At 36.5% G+C, this 26,879-nt stretch overlaps 1 protein-coding gene across 2 annotated transcripts in view; it reads right to left on the bottom strand.

The window, feature by feature from the left end:
- DYNC2H1 (dynein, cytoplasmic 2, heavy chain 1) overlaps nucleotides 1-26,879 on the bottom strand; it is a 369,106-nt gene that overhangs the window by 154,579 nt on the left and 187,648 nt on the right. For both annotated transcript variants that reach the window (XM_006833779.1, XM_006833780.1), the window contains 4 exons: nucleotides 26,373-26,507; nucleotides 21,432-21,575; nucleotides 19,132-19,221; nucleotides 9,349-9,414 (listed from right to left, as the gene is read on the bottom strand). In XM_006833779.1, coding sequence (XP_006833842.1) covers nucleotides 9,349-9,414; nucleotides 19,132-19,221; nucleotides 21,432-21,575; nucleotides 26,373-26,507 — 435 coding nt within the window. The remainder of the gene's footprint in view (nucleotides 1-9,348; nucleotides 9,415-19,131; nucleotides 19,222-21,431; nucleotides 21,576-26,372; nucleotides 26,508-26,879) is intronic.

Below are 26,879 nucleotides of genomic sequence, written 5' to 3'. Positions count from 1 at the left end.
CGAACACATTTACCAATATAAAATAGTAGCATCAAATCTATTAAAATTATTTTCTTAAAACAAAAATATAAATATACATTACATATATTTTATACAAGTCTCAGTATCCAAAAATTTTAATGTCATATGCAATTAATATTTGTTTACTACTTGTTTATTTATTCTAAAATATGCTAATCCCCATCAATAGCTATAAAGGAGTAAAAAATTGCTGTAAAATCAATTCCAACTGTTAGGGACTCACAAGGATAGAGTCGCTACCCCATAGTGTTTCAAAGGCTGTAAATCTTTGTGGAAGTAGACAGCCACATCCTTCTCCCAGAGCAGCTGGTGGGGTCTAATCGCCAACCTTTTGGTTAGCAGCTGAGTGCTTAAACATGGCACAATTATGGTGCCTTATAATCCCTTGTTGTTGTTTGTAAGTGCAGTTGAATCAGTTTCCACGCATAGTGACCCTGTATGGGGTTTCCAAGGAGCAGCTGTTAAGTTTGAAATGTTGACCCTGTGGTTCAAACCAACTTTGCAGCTCAGTGCTTTATCCCACAGCACCACACCAGGACTCCTTTATAAGCAGGTAAGGAATACCATAAGTTTAAGTACAGTGTATGTTAGGGAAGCAGTGATAATAGTACTTCCATTAACTTATTTTTCTTACAGATTAGGAGACTGCCATTATTTCTTCCATTGCAGCCACAAAATCAAGACTTATCCAGTTTTGTGAATACTCTAAGAAAATCTAAGTCTTTACCTTGGATTTCCTCATCAGACACTATCATACTATTTGTTACACATTGGTCATCAAATAAAGTGCAACATATCAAAATTTGAAAATAATATGGACAAATTACTTCCTGTCTCCATCAATCTTTGTTAATCAGTGTTTCAATTAAAATGATGCATCCCTATATAACTAAAACAAGGACAATTACTATGTGAATCAGAGAAAAAGATTCTTCTTTCCTAGTGCTAATTCATTTACTCCAAGGAGGGGAAAAAGAGAGTTTCCGGTCTAATATTATAAGGAACATACTGATCATGGTGAAATACAATATATAGGAGAAAGGAAAGGAATCAATATTATGAGTAGAAATAAGATGAACCAAGTTAATAAACTGAGAAGAACATATACAAATCTGTCATTGCATGTGGAATTTGATGGGGAGAGAAGGAAGGAGCAAATATAAGCGTACGTATAACTGTAAAATGGTTCACATTCATTTAACAAAAGAATGAAGAAGACCCAGAACACAGCTAAGTCTGACAAACTAGAGTTAAAGGTCACAAGATCAAAGCTGCACTATCCATAAACCATTCTTTGGCACTCTGGCCACTAGACTCTCACATGATGATAAAGACACAATAATGTCAAAAATCACTTGTAAATAATTAAAAACAAAAAACAAAACTAGAAGCAGACCAGAAATGCATTATTAAGCTCTAGCTTCAGGGATATCCTTTTGAAGTTTCAGAGGGGTATTAAATGTCTAACCAGAAATGAGAAAGAAGCAAAAATATATTTAAAAGATTGATATAAACATGCAAGTTCAAGGAAGCACCTGAAACTGTCCGTTCTCTCCCTTCATCTGCTGACTCTAAAAAAGTCAGCGAAGGTAATAAGTAATAAAGTAAATCTTATTTAACTTTTCCCTACTTAATCAGTTCCACTGCTTAGACCACATAAATAAAACAGTTAACTCTACTGGTGCCCTGAATATGGCTCAGAAAACATCTAAGCATACTAGAAATGAAGACATAGCCAAAAATGGGCACACCCTTTATCTTCATAAAAGATTTATACATTTGGCCTTTCGTGTTTCAGCTTATCAATAACTAACTTTGTATCTCCTTACAATAAACTCCCCACTCACCTACCCCCCTAACTAACTTTATTTTCTCTTTCAAATAGTTTCTTCTCTCCCCAGCCCCTCTTTGTTGTTGTTGTTAGGTACCATCAAGTTGGTACCCACTCAGAGGAAGCAGGGCTTGATGGCAAATACTACAGAGGTGCAGTGAAGTTCATCATCAGCAATACCACAGAATACCAGGCAAAGCGTGTTCAGGGCAGAGCTCCAAAACTCTGAACCACATGGGTAGGAATATTTTTAAAGTTTGAAGGATTATAGCTAGTGGAACTTATAACGGAAGTAAAAAATCGCATACTTTTGAATCTGTCAGGCTCGGTGGCACGGAGCCTACAACTTGGACGAGACCAAATGGCAAGAACAAGTGGGGCAGGCAAGCAGAGCTACCACAGAATAATGCCACTGAAACCTCAGAAAAAAGGTGGACAATACACACCGTCAGTTTTGCTTTGTTCTGATTTTCTTTTCTTTTCTTACTGTTTATGCACCTCCATTCTGGTGACTAGAGGGGGTGCCTGAGCAAGTAGACACCCCACATCACCACCACTGGAGGGTTCTACTGTCACACATGCGCACAGATACCATCAATCCAAAAACCAGCCTGAACTGATTTTTAATAGGGAAAAGGCCAGAACAAGGGGTGTGGACAGGGAAAGAGAGTTTAAAAACAAAACAGGCTGAAAATTAAATTAAATTGTGAGGTATAGCATAACAACCAACAGTGGCTTCTTGAAATTTATCAGATGGCCTTAAGGCAAGAAGTTCAAAGAGAACATTAAAGACATGCTCATATTAGGCTACAGATTTTCTTTTTCCTTCTTCTGCTATCCGTCCTTACATCTTTCTGTGATTATAGACTACAGTATACAATCTAGATTTTTGTTGTTCTTGTTGTTGTTTTGGTATTTTGTTTTGTTTTGCTTTCTTGCTGTTGTTGTTTTGCTGTTTTATGCTCCCCATTTTACCTTTAGGGGACTATTTCTCTCCCTATATTATCCAAGAAGGGACAGCATCTGCTGCCCTATAGTCAAGCTACAATCATACTCTATAAAACAACAAAATCTAGGCAAAAAACAATACCAACTGCCATACACTGGGGAGGCAGACAACACCTGTGAAAGATACTCTTAGACAAGCAATAAGAAGAGTGAAAAGGGAAGCCCACATCCTGACCACATTTACCTGGAGACAATCAGAAAGCATTAAAAATACCAAAACACAAACTCAATTAAGTATTAAAGCCACAGATAAACACTAAATATGTCCAAGAAGCAAAAGTAGATGACCATATCAGCACATGTCCAGAAAAAAGATAAAATGCCTAAGACAAATGACCTAGAGGTAGACCTGGACTCCATTCTGGATGGAGAGCAGGGCTTGAAATCTCCTGAAAAGGAATTCAGAAAATTCATTATAAAATGTTTCAAAACACTTTACAACGGAATTGAGAAAACTAAGGGAGAAGTCAGGAAAGCGCTAAGGAGCAATCAAATTAGATACAGCATTGGAAAATTTTCAAAACCTACAGAAAGAGGCCCAAACGATCAATAATAGAATATCAGAAATAGACAACACACTGAAAGGGCAAAGGAGTAGAACAGAAGAGATGGAAGGCAGAACTAGTGAGCTGGAAGACAAATCTCTTGATACCACTAAGATAGAAAAGCAAACAGAAAAAAGGATTTAAAAAAATCTTAAGATGGTCTAAGATTCATGTTGGGCAGCATGAAGAGGAATAACTTAAGAATTATCGGCATTCCAGAAAAGGAAGACTCACACAAGTTCACATAGTAGATAGCTGAAGACCTGCTGGAAGAAAATTTCCCTAACATCCTGAAAAGTGAGAAGATAAACATTCAAGAAGCTCAACAAACCCCAGGAAGGGCAGACCCCAAAAGAAAATCACTGAGACAAATTATAATCAAGCTCTCCAAAATTAAATATAAGGAGACAGTCCTGAAAGCAGCCAGGGAAAACAGAAGTGTTACATACAAAGGCAAGCAAGTCAGATTAAGCTCTGATCTCTCAGCAGAAACCATGCAAGCAAGAAGGTAATGGGGAGACATATATGAAACTCTGAAAGAAAAAAACTGTGAATGAAGAATCCTTTATCCAGCAAAGCTATTAATCAAATATGACAGTGTAATCAAAACATTCCAGGATAAACAGAAGCTAAGGGATTTTTCCAAAGCCAACTATGTGCTAAAAAACATCCTAAAGGGAGTTCTGTGGACTGAGAAGCAACAAGAACAAACAACAAACAGAGATTGACATATGTGGCAGCACTTCCCAGAACTCAATCGGCAGAAGGAAGAGTCGAGAACAGAAAAAAACTATAAGAACAAACTCAGAGAATCTGGGAGGTCAATCTATGATCAAAACAATTACAGTGTAAAGGAAAGTAAACCAGTAGGAACAGAGATCCAGATGGTGAGAAGGTCAGGTAGATTACAGGATAAAACAGATTGCACTAAATGGATGGAAAAAATAATGGAAAATAAGGTAACCTCAAAGAAATTGAACACAACATACCAAGAAAATGAAAATCCAAGAAGAACATGGAAACATTAAAACTGTTAGGAAACGCACAAGAAAGAAGACAAAAAGCATGAACTAAGCAAAAGGAAGACACACAGAACAACAACAACAAAAAAAACCCAAACATAATGGCAGCAATTAAACGATACCTATAGATAATTATGAAATCCTGGTATGGCGCTGTGAGTTAATTTGCCAAACTGCAAAGCTGTTTGGACTGCAAGGTCATCAGTTCAAGCTCACCACCACTCCTTGGAAACCCTATACAGGGTCACTATGGATCGGCACCAACTTGATGGCATTTCACAACAACAACAATCGATAATTACACTAAATGTAAATGGATTAAATGTGCCAGTTAAGAGACAAAGGGTGGCAGTATGGATAAAAAAATAAGATCCTTCAAAATGCTGTCTGCAAGAGACACATCTTACACACAGAGACAAAAACAGATGAAAAAATTGCAATCAAAACCAAACAGGAGTGGGCAGTACTAATCTCTGATAAAATAAACTTTAAGGCAAAAACCAGCATAATAGATAAAGATGCACAGTATCTCATGATTAAAGGGACAACTGAACAAGATGATATAACCATAATATAAGTATCTATGCTTCCAATGAAAGAGCTCCAAAATATATGAACCAAACGCTAATAGATTTGAAGAAAGAAATAGACAAATCTACAATAATCATGAGTGATTTTAATACACTGCTTTCAAAAATGGATAGAATAACCAGAAAGAAACTTGACAAAGACACAGAAGAAGTAAACAAAACAATCAGCCAACTGAATCTTATAGATGTGTACAGAGCATTCAACCCAACAACAGCACACTACACATCCTTTTCCAGTGTATATGAAACATTCTCCAGAACATCTTCTCAGACCACAGTGCTATCAAAATAGAAATCAACAATAGGGTTTCATAAAAGGGATGCGAAGATGGTTCAACATTAGAAAAACAATCAAAGTATTCCACCATATAAATAAGAAAAAAGAAAAGAACCACATGATCATTCAGATTGATGCAGAAAAGGCATTTGAAAAAATCCAACATCCATTCCTGAGAAAAACACTCAACAAAGCAGGAATTGAAGGGAAATTCCTCAACATAATTAAAAGCATATATATAAAACCAATAGCCTAGATGACTTTCAATGGAGAGAAACTGAAAGCCTTCCCTCTGCGAACAGGAACCAGACAAGGATGTCATTTGTCACCACTCTTATTCAATATTGTGCTGGAAGTCTTAGCAAGAGCTATACAACAAGACAGGGAAATTAAAGGCCTCCAAATTGGCAAGGAGGAGCAAAAACTCTCTTTATTTGCAGACAATACGATCCTATACATAGAATACCCCAAAGACTCAGTAAAAAAATAAAAGCTACTAGACCTCATTGGAAGATTCAGCAAAGTGGCAGGGTATAATATCAACATTCAAAATTCCTCTATACCAAAATCGACAGCACTGAAAAGGATATTAGGAAAGTAATACCATTTACAATAGCTACACAAAGGATGAAATATTTAGGAATAAATGTAACCAGAGAAACAAAGGATTTATACAAAGAAAACTACAAAACACTACTACAAGAAACCAAAAGAGACCTACAAAAATGGAAGAATGTACATGCTACTAGATAGGAAGACTTAACATTGTGAAAATGTCAATACTGCCCAAATCAGTTTACACATATACTGTAATCCCAATCCAGATTCCAAGGACATGTTTAAAGAGATGGAAAAAACTATCACAAACTTTATATGGAAAGGAAAGAGACTGAGAATAACCAAAACACTCTTTAAGAAGAAGAGTAAGGTTGGAGGCCTCTCACTTCCCAACTTAAAAATTTACAGCATGGCTACAGTGGTCAAAATAGCTTGGTACTGGTACAATGAAAGATGCATTCATCAATGGAACAGAATGGAGAATCCAGAAATTAATCCATCCACATACAGCCAACTCATTTTTGACAAAGTACCTAAATATATCACATGGGGAGGGCATAGTCTCTTCAACAGACAGTGCTGGCAGAACTGGAAAATGATATGCAAAAGACTGAAACAAAACCTTTACCTCATGCCTTATACAAAAAACAACTCAGCACGGATTAAAGACCTAAATGTGAATCCCAGAATTATGAAGGCCATTCAATGAAAAAATAGGTACAACTTGTGAGGGCACTAATTCAGGGAATACACAAACTACAAAACATTTTGAAAACTACACAAGCAAAAGTAGACAGAATAGATGAGTGGGACATATTAAAAATGAAAAACTTATGTGCATCGTAAGACTTCACCAGAAGAGTAAATGGGAACCCCCAGAATGGGAAAAAATATTTTGCAATGATACATTAGACAAGGGACTCATTTCTAAAATATATAGGAAACTACAACACCTCTACAAGAAAAAGACAAATAACCCAATTAAAAAAATGGGCACAGGACATCAACACACACTTCACCCAGGAGGAGATCCAGGCAGCCAACAAACATACGAAGAAATATTCACGATCACTAGCCATTAGAGAGATGCAAATAAAAACAACAATGAGATACCATCTCACACCAGCAATAACAACAAAGATCAAAAAAGTAGAGGACAATAAATGTTGGTACGGATGTGTAGAGACTGGGACGCTCCTGCATTGCTGGTGGGATTGCAAAATGGTCCAACCTCTCTGGAAAGCAATATGGCTCTTCCTCATCAGAAGGTTGGAAATAGAAATACCTTATGACCCAGCAATTCCTCTACTTGGTATTTATCCACAAGAAATACGAGCCATAACACGAAAAGATATATGCACACCAATGTTCATAGCAGCATTATTTACAATAGCATAAAGATGGAGACAGCCAAAGTGCTCATCAACTGAAGAATGGATAAACAAACTGTGGTACACAATGGAATATAATGCTACCTTGAAGAATAACAAGAAAGGGGCAAGCCACCGCATGATGAACCTTGAGGACATTATGCTGAGTGAAATCAGTCAGTCACAAAAGTAGAAATACTGCATAGGACCACTATTGTAAAACACTAATAAAAAGAACCCATACTAAAGGGAAGGGGTGAGTCTTTGCTGGTTACCGGGATGTGGGGTGTGGAGCAAGGGGAGTGAGGGGAAAGTGGAGCACAGGGTAGGGAATAGACACAGGATAGTTTGAGACATGGTTGGAATGGGCAAAAAGGGGGAAATAATGTTAAGATGCTTGGCTGTCTTTTGAATCTTGGTTTCCCTGGCATACCATTATAAAATAGACACTTGAGGGGAGAGAAAGAAATAGCCAGAAATATCACCATAGAAAGCTTGTAACTGATTGTAATACCTAAAATGGGCCTACAACATGCCCAGTGAAGGAGGCTTCCAGCGGAGCCTCTGCATTACATAAGACCATAGGTGGGATTCTGAACCCCATCCAGAATCTTCTGAGATGGGAAATTTCCACTTGAAAGGACAAGCAGACCAGCCTGGAGCAGCTAGAAGAACAGAAGAAACTTCTTGAAAGAAAGACTGACAGGAAAAATACAAAACAATTAACTGCAGTCTGATTACTACAAGAACAAGCAAGTTGCTCGCCCAGGAGACATCAAGGCAAGTGGTTGGGTCCCCTCAGGGCAAACCACCTGCCAAGACTAAAACTCAATGGGAATATAGGAACAGACATGTGCTCTGACTGGGGACCACGTTCGTCACCGATAATGGGAAGTAAGGGAAAACAGCAATGAAGCTGCAAGCTAAGTCTTACAACATTTAATAGACTCCCGTGAATCCAGGTGGAGACATGGTTGGCCAGCAGTGTGGCAAGACCTACAGACTCTTGGGCCCAGAGTCAGTGACATAGCCACAGAGGATTAGAATGCAGAGTGAAGTGTCCAGCTGATAAGAAGAGAGGGCTTATACATAAGAACACCCACACCTACAGATAATACCCACTTGACCTGGCTTCAATGACTGGATGATCACAGCTCAACTAGAAGAAACAAGAGAGTAATCTGATACAATTTGATGAACATGACCTTCACCTATGAATGCAGTAGCTCAAAAGAGGGAACAAATCTTCACAGCAAGGATCATCCCACCCCCTCCATACACAGAGTACTCAGAGATGGGCAACTTGGACATTGGCTACCCAAAATGGTGGGGCTACAAAGGCAAGAAGTGACTGGCTTACAAGGTTTCTAGATAGAGCCTAGATCCAGAGGGCGCAGAGGAAGGTAGAATCTCCACTGAGTAGTATCCAATCTATCTGGGCAGGCCTGATGAAAGTAGATGGGGATAGGTCTCTTGTGGTACAATAGTGAATCATTGTTATTAGGACTGGCTGTGAGAATTGGAAATGTAAAGGTAGATGTTTTGTAGCAAAAGGAGGGGAATGGTTGACTTTGCAGTTCAGGAGCGGAAGTCCCTGGTACCATCACGGGAGAAGAGTGGAGTGTGGAACCCTACCCAGAGAAGCAGTGATGCCAAAGATGGAGGCAGAGACAATGATGTGGAGAGATGGAGCAGCTGGGGACTTTAGACACAGAGAGGGAGAGGGGCTGTATGCTGACGACCGGGGGGGCAGGCTCGCAGGGTATACCCTTTGGTTCACTGATGATGCAACTTGGGGACTGTACCCATGGCAACGAAATGATATATGATAGGATGAATGTAAAGCTAATGTTCTCCCATGTAAACTATCACATAATTCACAATAAAACATTTAAAAAAAAAAGATTTACAGAATTGTATATCCTGGTGTGCAGTTGTAGGATAAGCACTGGACTGCTAACTGCAAGCTCGGTAATATAAACCCACCCAGTCATTCCTCAGAAACCTGATACAGGGTCACTATGAGTTGGAACCAACTCAATGGCACTTAACAACAACATAATTTCTAGCTTAATTTTAATTATAAATCCACCCATGACCAAAGTATATGTAACTGTTCTACTTACATTTTCTTGAAAAAGTTCAGGATGCATTCCTCGAACAAAATGCAAAGCAAACATCAACTGATCAGCCTGAAAAAAATAACAGATATTATCTTCTTTGGGAAAGCACAGTTCTTAAACTTCAGTTCACACCAAGTCTTCAAATCATCTACTTTCATTAAGATGCAAAATGATGATCCAGATTGTTGTTGTTGTTATGTGCCATGGAGTCGGTTCCAACTCATAGCAAACCTGCACGGGGTTTCCAAGGCTGTAAATCTTTACGGGAGCAGAAAGCCTCATCTTTCTCCCGCAGAACAACTGGTAGTTTCGAACTGCTGACCTTGAGATTAGCAGCCCGATTCGTAACCACTACGCTACCCGGGCTCCTTATCTATGCAGATTATATCTATCTAAAACAAATATTTTCAAGTTGGTGTTGGAGGAATAATAAAGAAACTGTTAATAATGTTCAGAGAAAAATTATAAAGATTAAGCAATCTGCATTTCTCATTCTTTTTTTAAAAAAAGGTGTCTTATTTAGTCAGGTAAATCCAACTGTGAGATTTGGATTAATCATTATTGATTTATCAATGTTTTGCATTAGCATTCTTCAACAGTCATTGTCCAAGACTAAATTTATGAGTAATTATATACTATTATTACTATTATTTTCTTCTTACTTGAAATTAAAGAAAAAATATTAGTGGACTCCTAATAACCATTTAATACAGAGAATACTAAAAAGACAAAACAACAAATAATTCCATCAAATGTATTATTTTCAGTAAAGATACGAAACCAAGACATCAGGAACCACAGGGGAAAGCATCAAATGACCCAACACCTTACAAGTAAAACAAAAGAAGAACCAAATATATTGTTATTAGGTGCTGTCGAGTGGGTTCTAATTCATAGCCACCCTATGTACAACAGAGGGAAACACTGTTCAGTCCTGTACCATCCTCACAATGGTTGCTATGCTTGAGTCCATTGTTGCTGCCACTATGTCAATCCATCTCCTTAGGAATCTTCTTCTTTTTCACTGACCCTCCATTTTACCAAGCATGATATGCTTTTCTAAGCACTGGTCTTTTTTGACAAGTCCAAAGTATGAGAGAGGAAGTCTTGCCATTGTCCCTTCTAAGGAACAATTCAGCCATACTTCTGAAACAGTTTTACTTGAATCAAGTATAGGCTCTATCAATAAACAAGTATATCAAAAAATATACTGAGTCATGGAGAATGAGAGTTCCTCAAGGCAGAGACAGCATCTCAAATATAGAGTATGCTCAAAAATTTCTGAGTAAAGAAGGAAGGAAGGCGGGAAAATAGAAAAGAAAACGGAGAGATTAAGATTAAGACTTTAAGGGTAATTTGAGAAGATGAGTAAAAGGGTGGGGGGAATACATCAGAGAATCTAGGAAGATAAATTGATAGTTTGGCACACTTTCTCTTAGGTGCTACCAGTAGTCTTATAAGGATCATACTCTAAATCCAACCATCTCAAATTGAACAGCACATTTATTTAATAAATTGCTATAAGAATTGACTCCATTTCTACTGGTATATTAAATAAGAATACACCCTTCTCCTCACTTATCAAATATCTCATTATCTGACATTTCACATTTACATTAACAATAAAAAATCTACTATCTGGCTCTTTTGTACATCATCAACATATATCTGGAAGTATTGAATGGTGAGGTAAAAGGCAAAAGTATCAATGGCTGTGATAGTTCAGGTTACACGTCAGCTTGGCTGGGTTACAAGTCTCAGTGTTTGCAAGTCATGTAATAATGTGCTCAGCCTCCATTTTTGCATAATGCTGATTTTTTCATAACTACCTGATGTGTGGAACCTAACCTTATTGACAAGTAAGAAAAGAGTATATAACAAAATTTAATTAAATTATCTCTGTATCTAAATATCCTTCTGGTAAAGAAAAACTATGTAAGATACATAATGCAAAAATAGATTAGCTGTAATTGTGACAGAACATATGTCTCTTTGATATATGGTATACTCATGTAAAATAAGATTTAACATTTTAATGTGAAACACAAATTCTATATAAACTAATCATGAATTCATTTACATTTATTGAAAGAACATTTTTAATCCACATATAGTACTCATTGTATTCTTCAAGAGACTGTATAGGTTTCTTTTCAAGACTGTAATCATAGTATTGGATAAGCACTAGACTGCTAACAACAAAATGAATGGTTCAAACAAACCAGTCACTCTCCTCAGTGACCCTATAGAGTTACTATGAGTATGCACTGAGTTGAATCAACAACACTCAACAACAACAACTATAAATAGCAGATTTAATGAATGGTTATTTGTTAAATGAATGGTCTCATTTTATAATGAGTATTAAGAATCCACAACATGCCCAATTTTGTTGTACTAGGGTGGTTTATGTGTTGTAATGATTCTGGAAAGTAGGAAAAAGGATAAGCAGTCCGTTTCTATGAGTTTAGTCCCTGAAATGTTAAGAGTAACATATATCAGAATACAGCACCAGAAGATGAGCACCCCAAGTTGGAAGGCTGGGTAAGAACTATTTCCTCAAAATAATTGTTGTTTTCGACCTTAATAATGAGAATGGTGCAAAATTTGGGGGACCTTCATTTACTGATAGGGGTACAATTCAAAACGAAAAGAAACAGCTGCAAACATCTATTAGAGTCAAAACGTGGAATGTATGTAATATGAATTTGGGAAAATTGGAAATTGTCAAAACGGAAATGGAACCCGCAAAGATCAATATCATAGATATTAGTGAACTTAAATGGACAGGTATTGGCCATTTTGAATCAGAAAATCATATGGTTTACTATAGCAGAAATGACAAATTTAAGAGGAATCAGTGCCATATTCATCATCAAAAAGAGCATTTAAAGGTCTATCTTGAAGTACAATGCTGTCTGTGATAGAATAGTATTCATAAGCCTACAATGAAGACTAGTTAATACCACTATTATTCAAATGTATGTATCAACCACTGAAACAAGTGATGAATGAAACTGAAAATTTCTACCAATTGCTTCAGTCTGAAATTGATCAAATAATCAATCAAGACACATTGATAATTACTGGTGATTGGAATGTGAAAGACAGATACAAAGAGAAAGGATAAGTAATGGGAATTCCCATGGAGATAGAAATGATGCTAAAGGTGGCAAGATAGAATTTTTCAAGATCAACAATTTATTCGTTGCAAATACTTTTAACAACATAAGCAGTAACTATACACCTGTACCTCACCAGATGGAATATACAGGAATCAAACTGACTACATCTGTGGGAAGAGATGATGGAGAAGCTCAATACCATTAGTCAAAACAAGGGGAATGGCCGACTGTGGAACAGACCATCAGTTGCTCAAGTTGAAGGTGAAGAATATTAAAGCAAGTCCGCAAGGGTCAAAATATAACCTTGATACATCCCACCTGAATTTAGAGACAATCCAAAGAATAGATTTGATACATTAGACACTCATGATCAAAGACTAGGAGTTGTAGTATCAAGGATATTATCCATGAAAAAAGTTAAACATCTTACAAAAAAAGGAAGGAAAGAAAAGACCAAAATGGATATCAGAAGAAACTTTCAGACTTACTCTTGAATGTAGAGAAGGTAAAGTGATTGGAAGAAATGAATTAGTAAAAGAATAGAAAAGAAATTTTCAAATGCAGAGCTTGAGAAGACAAAGTAAAGTAAAATGAAATGGTGCAAAGAGATAGAAAACCAAAAGGGAAGAACACACTCAGTATTTCTCAAGCTGGAATTGAAGAAAAAATTCAAGTCTCAACTTGCAATACTGAAGAATTTCATATTGGCAATATGGGCAAAACATTGAAAATTCAGGATGAATCAAAGGAAGATAGAAGGAATAGACAGTCACTGTACCAAAAAGCATTAGTCAATGTTCAACAATTTCAAGAGGTAGTATATGACCAAGAACTGATGGTACCGAAGGAAGAAGTCCAAGATGTACTGTAGGCAGTGGTAAAAATCAAGACTCCAGGAATTGATAATACAAATAGAAATTTTCAACAATCAGTGCAGCTGGAGGCACTCACTTGTCTATTGCGAAAAATTTGAAAGATAGCTAAATGGCCAACTGATTGGAAGAGATCCTTATTTGCATTCATTCCAAAGAATGGTGACCCAATAGAATGTGAAAATCATCCAACAATATCATTAACATCACATGTATGTGAAATTTTGCTGAAAATAATTCAAAAATGGCTGCAGCAGTACATTAACAGGGAACTGCAAGAAATTCAAGTCACATTCAGAAGAGAACATGGAGCAAGGTAATTTAACAGTTGCTGACATTAGAAGGACCTTGGATGAAATCAAAGAATACCAGAAAGATGTTTACTTGTGCTTTACTGAACATGCAAAGGTATTCAACTGTGTGATCATAACAAATTATGGATTACATTGAGAAGAATGGATATTCCAGAAATCTTAAATGTGCTTATGAGGGAACTATATATAAAACAAGAGACAGTCATTTGAACAGAACAAGGGGATACTGAATGGTTTAAAATCAGAAAAGGTTTGCACCAGGGTTGTATCCTTTCATTATATTTACTTAGTCTGTATCAAGAGCAAATAATCTGAGAAACTGGATTATATGAAGAAGAAAGTGGCATCAGAATTGGAGGAAGACTTATTAACAGCCTGTGATCTTGCTAGTTGGCAGCAAAGAAGACTTGAAATACTTACTAATTAAAATCAAAGAGCACAGCCTTCAGTACGGATTGTATCTCAATGTAAAGAAAACAAAAATCCTCACCACTGGACCAAAAATAACATCATCATAAATGGAGAAAAGAAGAATTTGTCAAAGATGTCATTTGTTTAGACACACAATCAAAATTCATGGAAGCAGCAGTCAAGAAATCAAACAACATCATGTGTATTAGGCAAATCTGCTCCAAAAGACCTCTTTTAAGTGTTAAAGAGCAAAGATGCCACTTTGAGGACTAAGAGTCACCTGACCTGACCCATGTATTTTCAGTTGCCTCATATGATGTGAAAGTTGGACAATGAGTAAGGAAAATCATAGAAGAATGGATGCGTTAAAATTATGGTGTTGGAGAAGAATATTGACAGTATGAACTGCTAGATGAACAAACAAATCTGTCTTGGAAGAAGTGCAGTCAGAATGCTTATTAAAAGCAAACATGGCCAGACTTCATCTCTTGTACTTTGAATATGTTGTCAGAAAGGACCAGACCCTGGAGAAGGATATTATACTTGGTTAAAATGGGGAGGCAATGAACTAAAGGAAGAACCCAACAAGATGGACCGACACAGTGGCTACAACAACAATGGGCTCAAACATAACAACAATTGTGAGTATGGTATAGGACTGAGTAGTATTTCTTCTGTTGTACATAAATTAATTCACTATGAGTGGGAACCAACTTGAGGGCACCTGACAAGGCCAAAGACTATCTAGTAATCAGATAGTAGTTTATCAGTCTAATAGGGGAGGTAAGGGTTCAACCAATCATGCTAAGATTAGTCAATGGTTGATCTATGCTTTTCCCTCTTTTCTTTATAAGCCTCAACATAACTATTCTATTTTGAGCCACTTGTCTTTTGTTGTTGTTTGTTTGTTTTACAATCAGAATGGTGGGCCTACATGCATACAGAATAACTGCTCACAAGAAACCATATGTTTCAATTATTTTGAGTTTTTATTATTTTGAATACTAGCTATTGCAAATGCTCAACTGGGATGAAGAAATGATATGAAAAGGTACTAACTTGTACATAATGTTATTGTTGTTAAGTTCTATTGAGTCTGTTGTGATTCACTGCAACCCTGTCTATGGTTTTTGAGGAGAGGCTAGTGAGTTTGAACCACCAACCTTGAGGTTCAAACTGACCTTGCGATTCAGTGCATTATTCTGCAGCACCACGCCAGGACTCCAATCTGTACACAGTTTTATTATAATCATAAATTTTGAGAAACCAAATATGCAACTTACATAATTGTGTAAAATAATTAGGTTACTGAAATGAAAACACTTGATTTCTTGAAGAAAAACAGAATGACATAAACTAATAATCTAAACTGGAATCACTAGACAGCTTTTGGCCTCATTTATTAAAAGCCTAAGTTTTCTGCTACAAAACAAGTCAATCATTTTTCTGTTCCAAGTCAACTTGTTTTCAGTTCAGTGTGATGGGAATGCTAATGAACCAAGTCTCTCTCTCTTGCAGGGTCTGTTGTTACCTCACTGTTGTCACCAATACAACAGCAAAATCAGCGTGAGTGAAACTCGGTCAGGCAGTTTAATTTTATGCTGATTGCTAAACACTCAAAAAGCTTTCACTAAAATATGTAATCGGTTCCATCATAGGTAAGATTGTAATGCTAAATCTTGAGAAATGTGCCTCATTACTTTATGATTAATGTGCTTCTGAAATCTTATTCAACAGTGAAACGCTGTATATAATGAATTCTTGCAGCACACATTTAATAGTATTCATACATAAATATGAATTTTACAAAATGGATATTCTATCATCAATTAAAAACATGTCATAAGATCTGTAAACCATAGCAATTTTTTAACGATTTTCAACTGTTCACAATAGGAAAGCTAAAGGCAGTGACAAACTCCAAAAGGTCCTTAAATGTTAAAGATAAAAATCTCTCAATCATCTGTCTCAGTGTAATAATATGCTGCCTTTAGTCTAAAGATATCTGTAAAATGTAAACTGACTTCAAAGAGGTAACAACCTTCACTATACTTTATTGATATCCTAAGCCATCTGGGTACCAAATATATGTAACATTTTAGTATAAGTATTGGACAGATAAGGTTGGTGGTTCACACCCACCAGCAGCATCTCGGAAACCCTATGCAGGGTCGCTATGAGTAGGAAACAAATCGACAGCATGTAACAACAGCATAATCTTCTCCAATTCCATCATAAAATATATGACATGCTGTACTGATTTAGGTGTGGCGTTGTGGGCTAATGCGTCAGACTGCAAAGTCATTTGAACTGCAAGGTTGGTAGTTCAAGCTCAGCAGATGCTCCTTGGAAACCCTATACGGGATCGCTATGGGTCAGAATTGACTCAACGACAGTTAACAACAACAATACTAATTTAGGAGTCCTAGTGTGGTGCTGCGGGTTAACGCACTGGACTGCAAAGTCAGTTGGAACTGCAAGGTCGGTGGTTCAAGCTCATCAGCCACTCCTCGGAAATTCTATACAGGGTGGGTATGGGTCGAAACTGACTCAACAACACTTAACAACAATGTTATGACTTAACTATCATCAATAAACATATTGCATATATTAAAAAGAAGAATATATAAACTGAAGTTATATGTTACAAACAAGCAAGAAATTTCCTCATTAAAAAAATCTTTAATGTTTGGAATGAAGAAGGAAACTTACGTCAGTTTAAAGCATTCTTAAAATAAATGAACAAACAATACATATTTACACAATATCCACTTTTTAAAAGAATTTCAGAGAAGCTTAAAAAAAAAAAAAACTATCTCCATGTCGTTTTCATAAATCAAGTCTATTTTAGTGTAAAGCTTCTAGAAAGAATAAAAAAGCCCTATTCATACTGTTAGAAGATTAACCAAAACTGAAATTACAGTGATTTTATGTTGTATAAAATAAAAAGGATTCATGCTATATAAAATAATCACACTTTTAGTAATCTCAAAATATAAACAAGAAAAAAATCCAAAGATGCTGTACACTTGTTCTATAAAGCAAAAGCTTACCCAATTAAATACCAAAAATTAGACAATACGGAAAGTTAAGCAAAAAGGTACAAATAAAAATTTTTTTTAAAAAAAAGAAGATAGGTACAATAGAGCAATATATCATTTGTAAACCACCAACTTGTCAAGTTTAAGAATAATCATATCTTGAGTTGGTAAAAACACAAGGAATCAGGCTGCATCACCATACTCTGTGGGTAGGGCTATTAACTGGCAAAACCTTTTCAGAGGGCAATTTGGCAATATCTAACAAAATTTTAAATGTGTATATCCTCAGACCAGCAATTATATTTCCATTCAGTAGCCTACTTTAAAGAAATATGTACATACACATGTACATAAAAATGAGTGTACTTATAGAATATATTTATTACGGATTTATTTCTAAGTAGGATAAGCGCTCTACTGTTAGCTGCAAAGTCAGCAGTTAACACTCACCATTATCTTCCTAAACATACTACTGCGCATATGTTTATAAACAGAAGAAAAGGACTATAAGGAACAAATAAAACTGAAATGGTTCATTATAATGAAGCAGTAAGAGTCGTTAAGAGAGTGTGAGATAAATTTTGAAGAATTTTTCTATTTAGTTCATGAAGTTTGAAAATCCTTCTGAAAAGTTTTTAAGCTTTGTATAACGTAACTTGTTTTAGTTTAGTAAATAAAGATACAAAATAGTGCATTATGTAAATGTTAGTGATACAATGAGATCGATACTCTACCACTATGAAGATCATCCTCATATTCTAGGATCACAACACTTTATATATATAAAATTAACAAAATAGGCTGTGAGATCATTTGCTTACAATTTCTCATTTTATACAAGTTAAAACTGAAGCTAAGCACATGATGTTTAGAATATCGGTTGTGATAGTTAAGGCTTTGCTTCACCTTGACTGGGCCGGGATTCTCAGTGATTTGGCAGTTGAAATGAAGCTATCCCTATGATGTGCTTTGATGTGATAAATCAGACTTCATTCTGCCACGATCCTGATCCGATTTACAGAAGATTCCCAAGACTGTGGCATGCAACACCTTTTATCTTGTGTGTGCTGTGTTAAGTGCCCTTGAGTCAGTTTTGACTCATGGTGACTCTGTATATGGTTTCCAAAAGTGGCTGGTGGGCTTGTACCACCTACCTTGTGCTTAGCATTTCAGTCCTAATCTTACAGTACCACACCAGGACATGAACAGAGAAGACCCTACTACCACCAAGACAGAAGAGCCTGGAGTGGAGGGCATCCTTTGGACCTGTGGTCCCTGCACTGTGGAACTCCTAGATACAGGGGAATATTGATGCCAAAATGTATGGAGATCTCCAAGGAATACTGGGCCTATAAATGCTTGTTGTTGTTGTTGTTGTTGTTGTTAAGTGCCTTCGAGTCGGTTCCGACCCATAGTGACCCTGTACAGGGTTTCCGAGGGTGTAAATCCTTATGGGAGTAGAAAGCCTCATCTTTCTCCCGCGGAGCGACTGGTAGTTTCGAACCGCTGACCTTAAGGTTCGCAGCCCGATTCGTAACCACTATGCTACCAGAGCTAAAAGGAGACAAAGTCATGTCCCCAGAGCTAACAAAGAGAAAGTCTTTCTCAAGAGCCGGCACTCTGAATTTTGCTTTCTAGCCTCCTAAAGTGTGTGAAATTAAGTTTCTAGTGGTGAAAGCCATCCACTTGTGATTATTTCTATTAGAGCAGCAGTAGATAACTAAGACAATAGTTAACTGAAAAGATCATTAAAAAAAAATCCAATCTATGTAGTTCCCGGTGCTACTACTGCTACCGCAGCGTTCCCTCTCCTTTCCTAACTTACCACACTTCTCCTCACTCCATCCACTCAAGCTGGAAAGCATTCTAGTTAGCAATGAATATTTTTCTGGGAATATATCAGAAATACCTATTTCAATACCTCTCCAGAAGGTAACAGTTACAGAATTTTAATTGTAAATACTAATTTAAATCAAAGATCAGGTAGAATTTTATACTTGATAATTAATATGAAGTTTCTTACCTTAAAAAGACAACGGCAGATATATTCATACACCATATGTTTTAAAGAGTTGATAAGAGACTGAATTCTCTCTTCTGTGTTTTCACAATCCTGTAGATTATAATTTGAAAATTAAAAAGTATTAGGAGACTGATAAATATGTAAAAAGTATCCCATAATTTAATCACTCGCATACATGGCTCCTACAGATGCAAAGCTGATTCTGGAACAGGAATAAACTGTCCATCAGACTCAAGGAACTAAACAGAGAAGAACATCAAATGTGTACACTACAATAATTTTTTTAAATGTATTTTTCTTTAATGCACAGAATTAAAGCTTTCAATAAACAAAAATTAGTTTCTAATAATACAATATGAACTAAAGTGACCTTGACTTTCATTCCTACTGACATTAAAAATACTCTCTGCATCAATCTGGGTTAAAATCATATAAATTACTTGTATCATGATTATCAGTTCAGCCTCAAACCATTATGAAAATTCTAAAAAGAATTTCATCAACCTCTCTATAAGAACCTAAACAACTTTAAAAACTATGCTTTGCAGTATAAATAGACTATAACTTTGAAAATGATACTATAAGAAATCACATGCCTTTAGTGTTTTATCTGCTTTTGTACTTCCATTATAAAATGGAAGGTGAAGTGAAAGTCATGATTTGAAAAGGTAATATTAATGCCACTTTTCATTTGATCAATGAAAATTCACTTGAAGTAGAAATGGTGAAGGAAGTGTTGTAAAGGATCATCGTTTCTCTAAACATGATATGAGTTTCATAGCTCAGTTCAGGGAACATTTGCAGAAGTGGAAAAAAATGGATGGTGGTGCAATATGGGGAGTGTGGTTGGTGTGACTGGATTGTACATACAAAACAGTTTGAAATAACAAATATTTTGTTGTATATATATTTGCTGTTGTTGTTAAGTGCCATCGAGTCGGTTCCGACTCATAGCAACCCTGTGTATGGTTTCCAAGAAGCAACTGGTGAGTTTGAACCTTGTGATTCGAATTGACCTTGCTGTCCAGTGTATTATTATCCCACAGTACCACACTAGGACTCCTGTATATACATTCGTTGTTGTTGTTAAGTGCCGTCGAGTCGTTTCCGACCCATAGCGACCCTGTACAGGGTTTCTGAGGCTGTAAATCTTTACGGGAGCAGAACACCTCATCTTTCTCCCGCGGAACAGCTGATAGTTTCGAACTGTTGGCCTTAAGGTTCGCAGCCCGATTCGTAACCACTACGCTACAAGATCTGTGGTTTAAATTCACCAGCCACTCCTCAGAAACTCTATGCAGGGTCGCTATGAGTTGAACTGACTTGATGGCACTTAACAACAACAAAAGACATAACCAATACCTCACGAGATTGGATTGCTGGATTTAGGACATAGGACCATAGTCTCCAGGTACAACTCAGTCAAAGAGCATAGCATACTTCCTAAATATAATGTCTGCCCTCTAGTTTGGTAAGTAGCAATTGAGTCTTAAAAGTTTGCAAGCCATCTACGATACAACTATGCATCTCTAGGAGTCTAGAGCAAAAGAGTCTAAAGGATGAATCCTCTAAACAAACAACAGCCTCACCTACCTTGAGACCATAACTAGATAGTGCCTTGCCTACTAATACTGGCAATTATAAACAGGGACAAAATAGATGGTTCATGATAGAGTGGGACCATTACAAATTACAGCCTCAAACTGTAAGAAGGATATTCAATGAGATGTTAAATGTAGCTTTGACTGGTGATAGCATTATGTAGATAATTTATCTTTATACCTTTCTTAATTATGTATTTAACAATCATCTCTTATTAATTTCTTACTCAGAACATAGTTATTTCCATTAAAAGACTATCATACTAGGATAGTTTAAGAATAAAGTTGTGATTAAAAACCTGGTTTCTTTAAAACATACTTTAAATGTGACATACATAAATACATACATTGTTGTTGTTAAGTACTGTGGAGTCAGTTCCGACTCATAGTGACCCTGCACATGGTTTCCGAGGCTGCAAATCTTTACGGGAGCAGAAAGCCTCATCATTCTCCCATGGAACAGCTGGTAGTTTTGAACTGCTGACCTTGAGGTTAGCAGCCCAATTCGTAACCACTACACTACCAGAGCTCCTTAAATACATATATATATATACACACACACGTATATATACACACACACATATATATAAAGCCTTTGAAAACATAATTCCATGCACGTTTTCTCAAGTTGTTCTTTTAAACACACAAGTAAGGTCATCTCCTTATTTTCTCTCAGTTAAAGAGTTACCAACAGCATACCTGCTTGTTTTGAAGAGCTCGTTGGAAAAGTCGTAGAAATGCAGCCAAACTAAAACGATACATGTTATTAATTTTGGACAGGTCAGAGATAATGAAGTACATCTTGCTGGCACTCTCAGCCAGAGGAAGATATGCATCCCGCTCCTGTGCATCATTGGTGGGAGTGAGAAAAACACATTGATACTAGTGATTTACTGCCACCTACAGACCACTGTGCACTTTTTAGTCACAGTCTAACTACAAGCATTTATATATTAATATTGATGAAGATGAAGAATCTTAGAATATCTTAACTAAAAGGAAGTTCTTCTTCCTTATTTTTATGAAATCAGGGACAAGATATTTTAAATAAATTTCTACCCCTCAACTGACAGAATTAGGATTGGTTCATGGATTTTTCTTAATGAGAAACAAGCACATTTCCCAGAGGTAAGAGGGTAAAATAAAATGAAAAAACAGTCGTGCTCAGAGAATAGATTTTGCAATTTTACATTTCAGAAGAGATTTGATGAAGATAATTCCAGAAGGCTTGATACTACTAGAATATTGCTGCAGTAAAGAAAAAAGATCCATCTTTGAAACTAATGTGCAAATTTGGTTCTGATGAGAACAGATAGAACTACAGGCAGAAAATAAAATTGCAACATGGGTCCCATAAAGATAATGAAGCAGCTAGCACCGTTAGAATCTAAGAACAGAAAGAGGCAATAATATCCTTGAAAGTGTGATCAAAGCACTGGGGTTATAAATATATTAGTAAAAGTATTTGTGAATCAGCAACACTGTTGAGAAAGAGACGGCACAAAAATTCAAACTCTTATTGGTAGAAAATGACTAACCACTGAGTGTCATTGTTGTTGTTAGGTGCCATTGAGTCAGTTTCAACTCTAGTGACCCTAAGCAAAGCAAAACAAAACACTACGTGGTCCTATACCATCTTCACAGTTGCTATGCTTGAGCACAGTGATGCTGACTATGTCAACCCATCTTATTAGGGGATCTTCCACTTTTTCGTTGACCTTGTACTTTAGCAAGCATGATGTCCTTCTCCAGGGACTGGTCCTTCCTGACAACATGTCCCAGGTATGAAAGACAGACTATTGCAATCCTAGCTTCTATGGAGCATTCTGACTATTTCTTCTAATAAATACTTTTTCTTCTGACAGTACATTCAGTATTCTTCTCCAACATCAGAATTCAAATGCATCAATTCTTCTGTGGTCTTTCATATTCATATTGCCCAATTTTCACATGCATACAAGACAACTGGACATATTATGGCTTGGATAAAGCAACCCTTAGTCCTCAAATGGATGTCCTTGAGACTGAACACTCTAAAAAGGTCTTGTGAAACAGATTTACCTAATGTAATACATCATTTTATTTCCTGACCACTACTTCCATGAATGTTGATTGTGAATCCAAGCAGAATGAAGTCTTTGACAATTTATCTGGTTATCATATTATGAAGATTTTTGTTTTCTTTACATTGATGTGCAATCCACACTAAAGGATGTAGTCTTTGATCTTTTTTATCATTATTTGAAGTCCATTTCCATTCCAACAAGCAAGGTTATATCATTTGCATATCACAGGTTGCTAATGAGTCTTTCTCCAATCCTGATACCATGTTCTTCTTCATATAATCTAAATTCTCAAAGTATTTGCTCAGCAAATAACAATAATCAGTATGGTGAAAGGATGTAACCCTGGTGCACAACTTGCCTGATTTTAAACCATTTAGTATGCCCATGTTAAAATAACTGCATCTTGATATTTGTGCAGATTCATCATGAGCACAGTTAAGTGTTCTGGAATACCAGTCCTTCACAATGTTATCCAAAGATTGTTATGATCTACGTAGTTAAATGCCTTTTCATAATCAATAAACCAAACCCAAGGAAAGGTTCTGGTATTTTTTATTTTTTGCTTTCAGCCAAGATTCATTTAATGTCAGCAATGATACTCCTTGTTCGATGTCCTCTTCTGAATCTTACTTGACATTCTAGCAGCTCCTGTCATGTACTGCTGCCATCGTTGTTGAATTATCTTCAGTAAAATTTTACTTACGTGTGATATTAAGGATATTGCTAGAAGTTTTCCTCATTCCCTTGAGTCACCTTTCTTTGGAATGGGCACAAATATGGATCTTTTCCAACAGGTTGGCCAGGTAGCTGTCTTCCAAATTTCTTGGCAGAGACACATAAGGGCCTCCACTACTACATCAGTTTACTGAAACCTTTTAATTGGTATTTCAACAATTCCTCCAACACTGCACAAGGCTTTCACCAACGACTTCAGTGCAACTTGGACTTCTTCCTCAATACCTTCTGATCAGATAATAGCTCTTAAAATGGTTTAACATTGACCAATTCTTTTTGGTACAGTAATCCTGTTTATTCCTTCCATCTTCTTTTTTTTTTTTTTTTTAATGCTGTGCTTTTTTTTATTATTATTATTATTGTGAATTATGTGGCAGTTTACATGGGAGAACATCAGTTTTACATTCATCCTATTGTATTATTGTTTCATTGCCATGGTTACAATCCCCACCACACATCACCAATCAACGAAAGGGTACATCCTATAAGCCTGCTCCCTCCCACCCTGTGGTCGTTAGCACACAGCCCCTCTCCCTCCCTGGGTCCTGAGTCCCCAGCTGCTCCATCTCTCCATGTCATCATCTCTGCCTCCATCTCAGGATCGCTGCCTCTCTGGGTAGGGTTCCGCTCTCTGGTCTTCTCCCTTCAAGGTTCCAGGGACCTCTGCTCCTAGCCTACAAAGTTAACCACTCCCCTCCTTGCCACAAAACATCTACTTTTACATTTACAACCTTCACAATCAGTCCTGGTAACAATTATTCACCCTTGTATCACAAGAGACCTATCCGCATTTCCTTAATCAGTCCCGCCTAGACAGATTGGATACTACTCAGCCTTACATCTTCTTTTGATGCTTTCTCCACCATTCAATATTTTGCCCATGGAGTCCTTCAATATTGCAAGTCAAGGCTTGAATTTTTTCTTCAGTTTTTTTTTTCAGCAAGAAAATACTAAGTTCCTCCCCTTTGGCTTTCTAACTACAGACCTTTGCACATTATAATACTTTACATTGTCTACTCAAACTGCCCTGTGAAATGATCTTTTCAGCTCTTTTACTACCTAATTTCTTCCAGTTTCTTTAGCTTCTCAATGTTCAAGAACAAATTTCAGAGTCTCCTCTGTTATCCATTTTGGTCTTTTTTGTTTTCATTGTCTTTTTAATGACCTTTACTTTCTTCGTGTATATATATACATTTTTTTTTTAACTTTTAAATTGTGAATTGAGTGACGGTTAATAGACAAGATCATCAGCTTAACACTCAACAAATAATATGTTTACTTCATCTCAATGATTACAATCCCTTCCCTGCAACAACCATTATCCTGCTTCCTCCTTGTGACTTCCATTTACATCTTATTTTTCATACATCAACAAAGCAAAAATATTTGATGTACACATACAAAACAAAAATTACATATTTTTTTAAATGCCCAATGGGCACATTTTGCAAGTCTGCCTCCTGTTCACAGGCACACAGTCTTTCTTGCTCCATGGGCCAAGAGTCCACAGGTGCTCTATCAGTCCATGCCATTGCCTCTATCACTGCTTCTCCCCTAGGTAGGATCTCATGCTCCTCTCATGCTCTTCCTTCTTGATGGCTCTGGGGTTCTCTGTTCCTGAAATTAATGGTGAACAACTCCGCCCTTTTAGTTATACATCTTCTAAAGTTAGTGTAGTGATAATCACAATTAATCCTACTAACAATTACTCACAATTGAATCATAAAATCTTATCATCATCATCCCCTACCCCCTTTCACCAGATCCATTTGGAAAAGAGGAAAATTATTCAATGGGGATTCTACCTTACCCACCTCATTCTGAAACTAAGCACATTCATGAAAGCTTGCGAGCCAGGTACTTTGTGTCTTTAGAGACCACTGGATGCCATCCTACAACTCTTCTGGCCTTCAGTCATTAATGTCTAATGCATGAAATCTCTTCGTGAGATGGTCTGTAAGTTCAGGTGCAATATATTTAGGGTCATATTTGGCTCTTGTGGAATTTTCTTAAGCTTCAGCCTGAACTTACATATGAGCAACTGATGGTCTGTTCTACAGGTGGTTCAATGGCCTTGTTTTGGCTGAAGATAGTGAGTTTCTCCATCACTTCCTCACACAAATGTAGTCAATTTGATTTTTGTGTTTTCCATATGGAGAGGTCCACATGTATAGATGCCATTTACATTGTTAAACAAAAGGTATTTGCAGTAAAGAAGTTGTTCCTGAAAAATTGTATCATGCAATCTTCAGAATTGTTTCTATCACCAAAGCCATATTTTCCAACTACCGGTCCTTCCTCTTTGTTTCCAACCTTTGCATTCCAGTCACCAGTAATCACCAATGCATCACAACTGCACATCTGATCAATTTCTGACTGAAGAAGAATAGTGGAATTTTTTTCATTTCATCATCACTGGCTTTAGTGGATGGTGTGCAAATTTGAATAATAGTGTTATTAACTGGTTTTCCTTATAAGCGTATGGATATTATCCTATCACAAACAGCATTTGTACCTTAAGACAAATCTTGAAATGTTCTTTTTGATGATGAATGTGATGCCATTCTTCTTCAATTTGACATGCCCAGCATAGTGAACCATATGATTTTCAAATCCAAAATGGTCACTACCTGTAAATTTTGGCAGCACTCCTCAATATCCCTAACAGCTTAACTCTATCCCTAGAAAAATAAAAATCAGACCCAAAGCCCTGGTATTTTTAACAGTTTTAGTTCAGTGACATCATCTTCTACTGAAGTTCTATTTCTACATATCTTATCATAGCAACATAAATGTTAAAGGAACTATGATACAAAATCACAAAGAAGAAAATAGTTACTTGATCAAGTGAAATCTGGAGTTTGTAAGATTCTTTGAGAGAATCTTGAATAAGTGCACTGCTTGCTTTTGTCTGATTCAAAGATTCAATCAAATCCTTATTTTCCAAAATATTGCCTTGAGATGTTGCAAGAGTCTGCAGGAAAAATTAAGAAAATATATGGACGTTATTATACACATTAAAATAAACAAAGCCCTCACTAACTGCCATTAGTTTCATGATTTTTATAGGAATTTACTTTGTTTTAAAAGAATTTCAACATTTACAGCCTTTTATATAAAAATAAAAATTTTTTAAAAATCTTAAGTCATAGCTTAAATCATAATGTCATATAGTCTGCCTACCTTTTAATGCTTCTTGAAATTTGGATCCTATAATAGTTAAATTTAATACTAGTGTATTATAGTATGTTGTTGTTGTTGTTACGTGCCGTCGAGTCGGGTCCGACCCATAGCGACCCTGTACAGGGTTTCCGAGGGTGTAAATCTTTACGGGAGTAGAAAGCCT

The sequence above is a fragment of the Chrysochloris asiatica genome, unplaced genomic scaffold (genome assembly GCF_000296735.1).
Source record: "Chrysochloris asiatica unplaced genomic scaffold, ChrAsi1.0 scaffold00008, whole genome shotgun sequence".
In the NCBI taxonomy this organism is placed as follows: Eukaryota; Metazoa; Chordata; class Mammalia; order Afrosoricida; family Chrysochloridae; genus Chrysochloris; species Chrysochloris asiatica.
The sequence above is the reverse complement of the archived record's forward strand: the minus strand, read 5'-3'. Positions and strand labels throughout refer to the sequence as shown.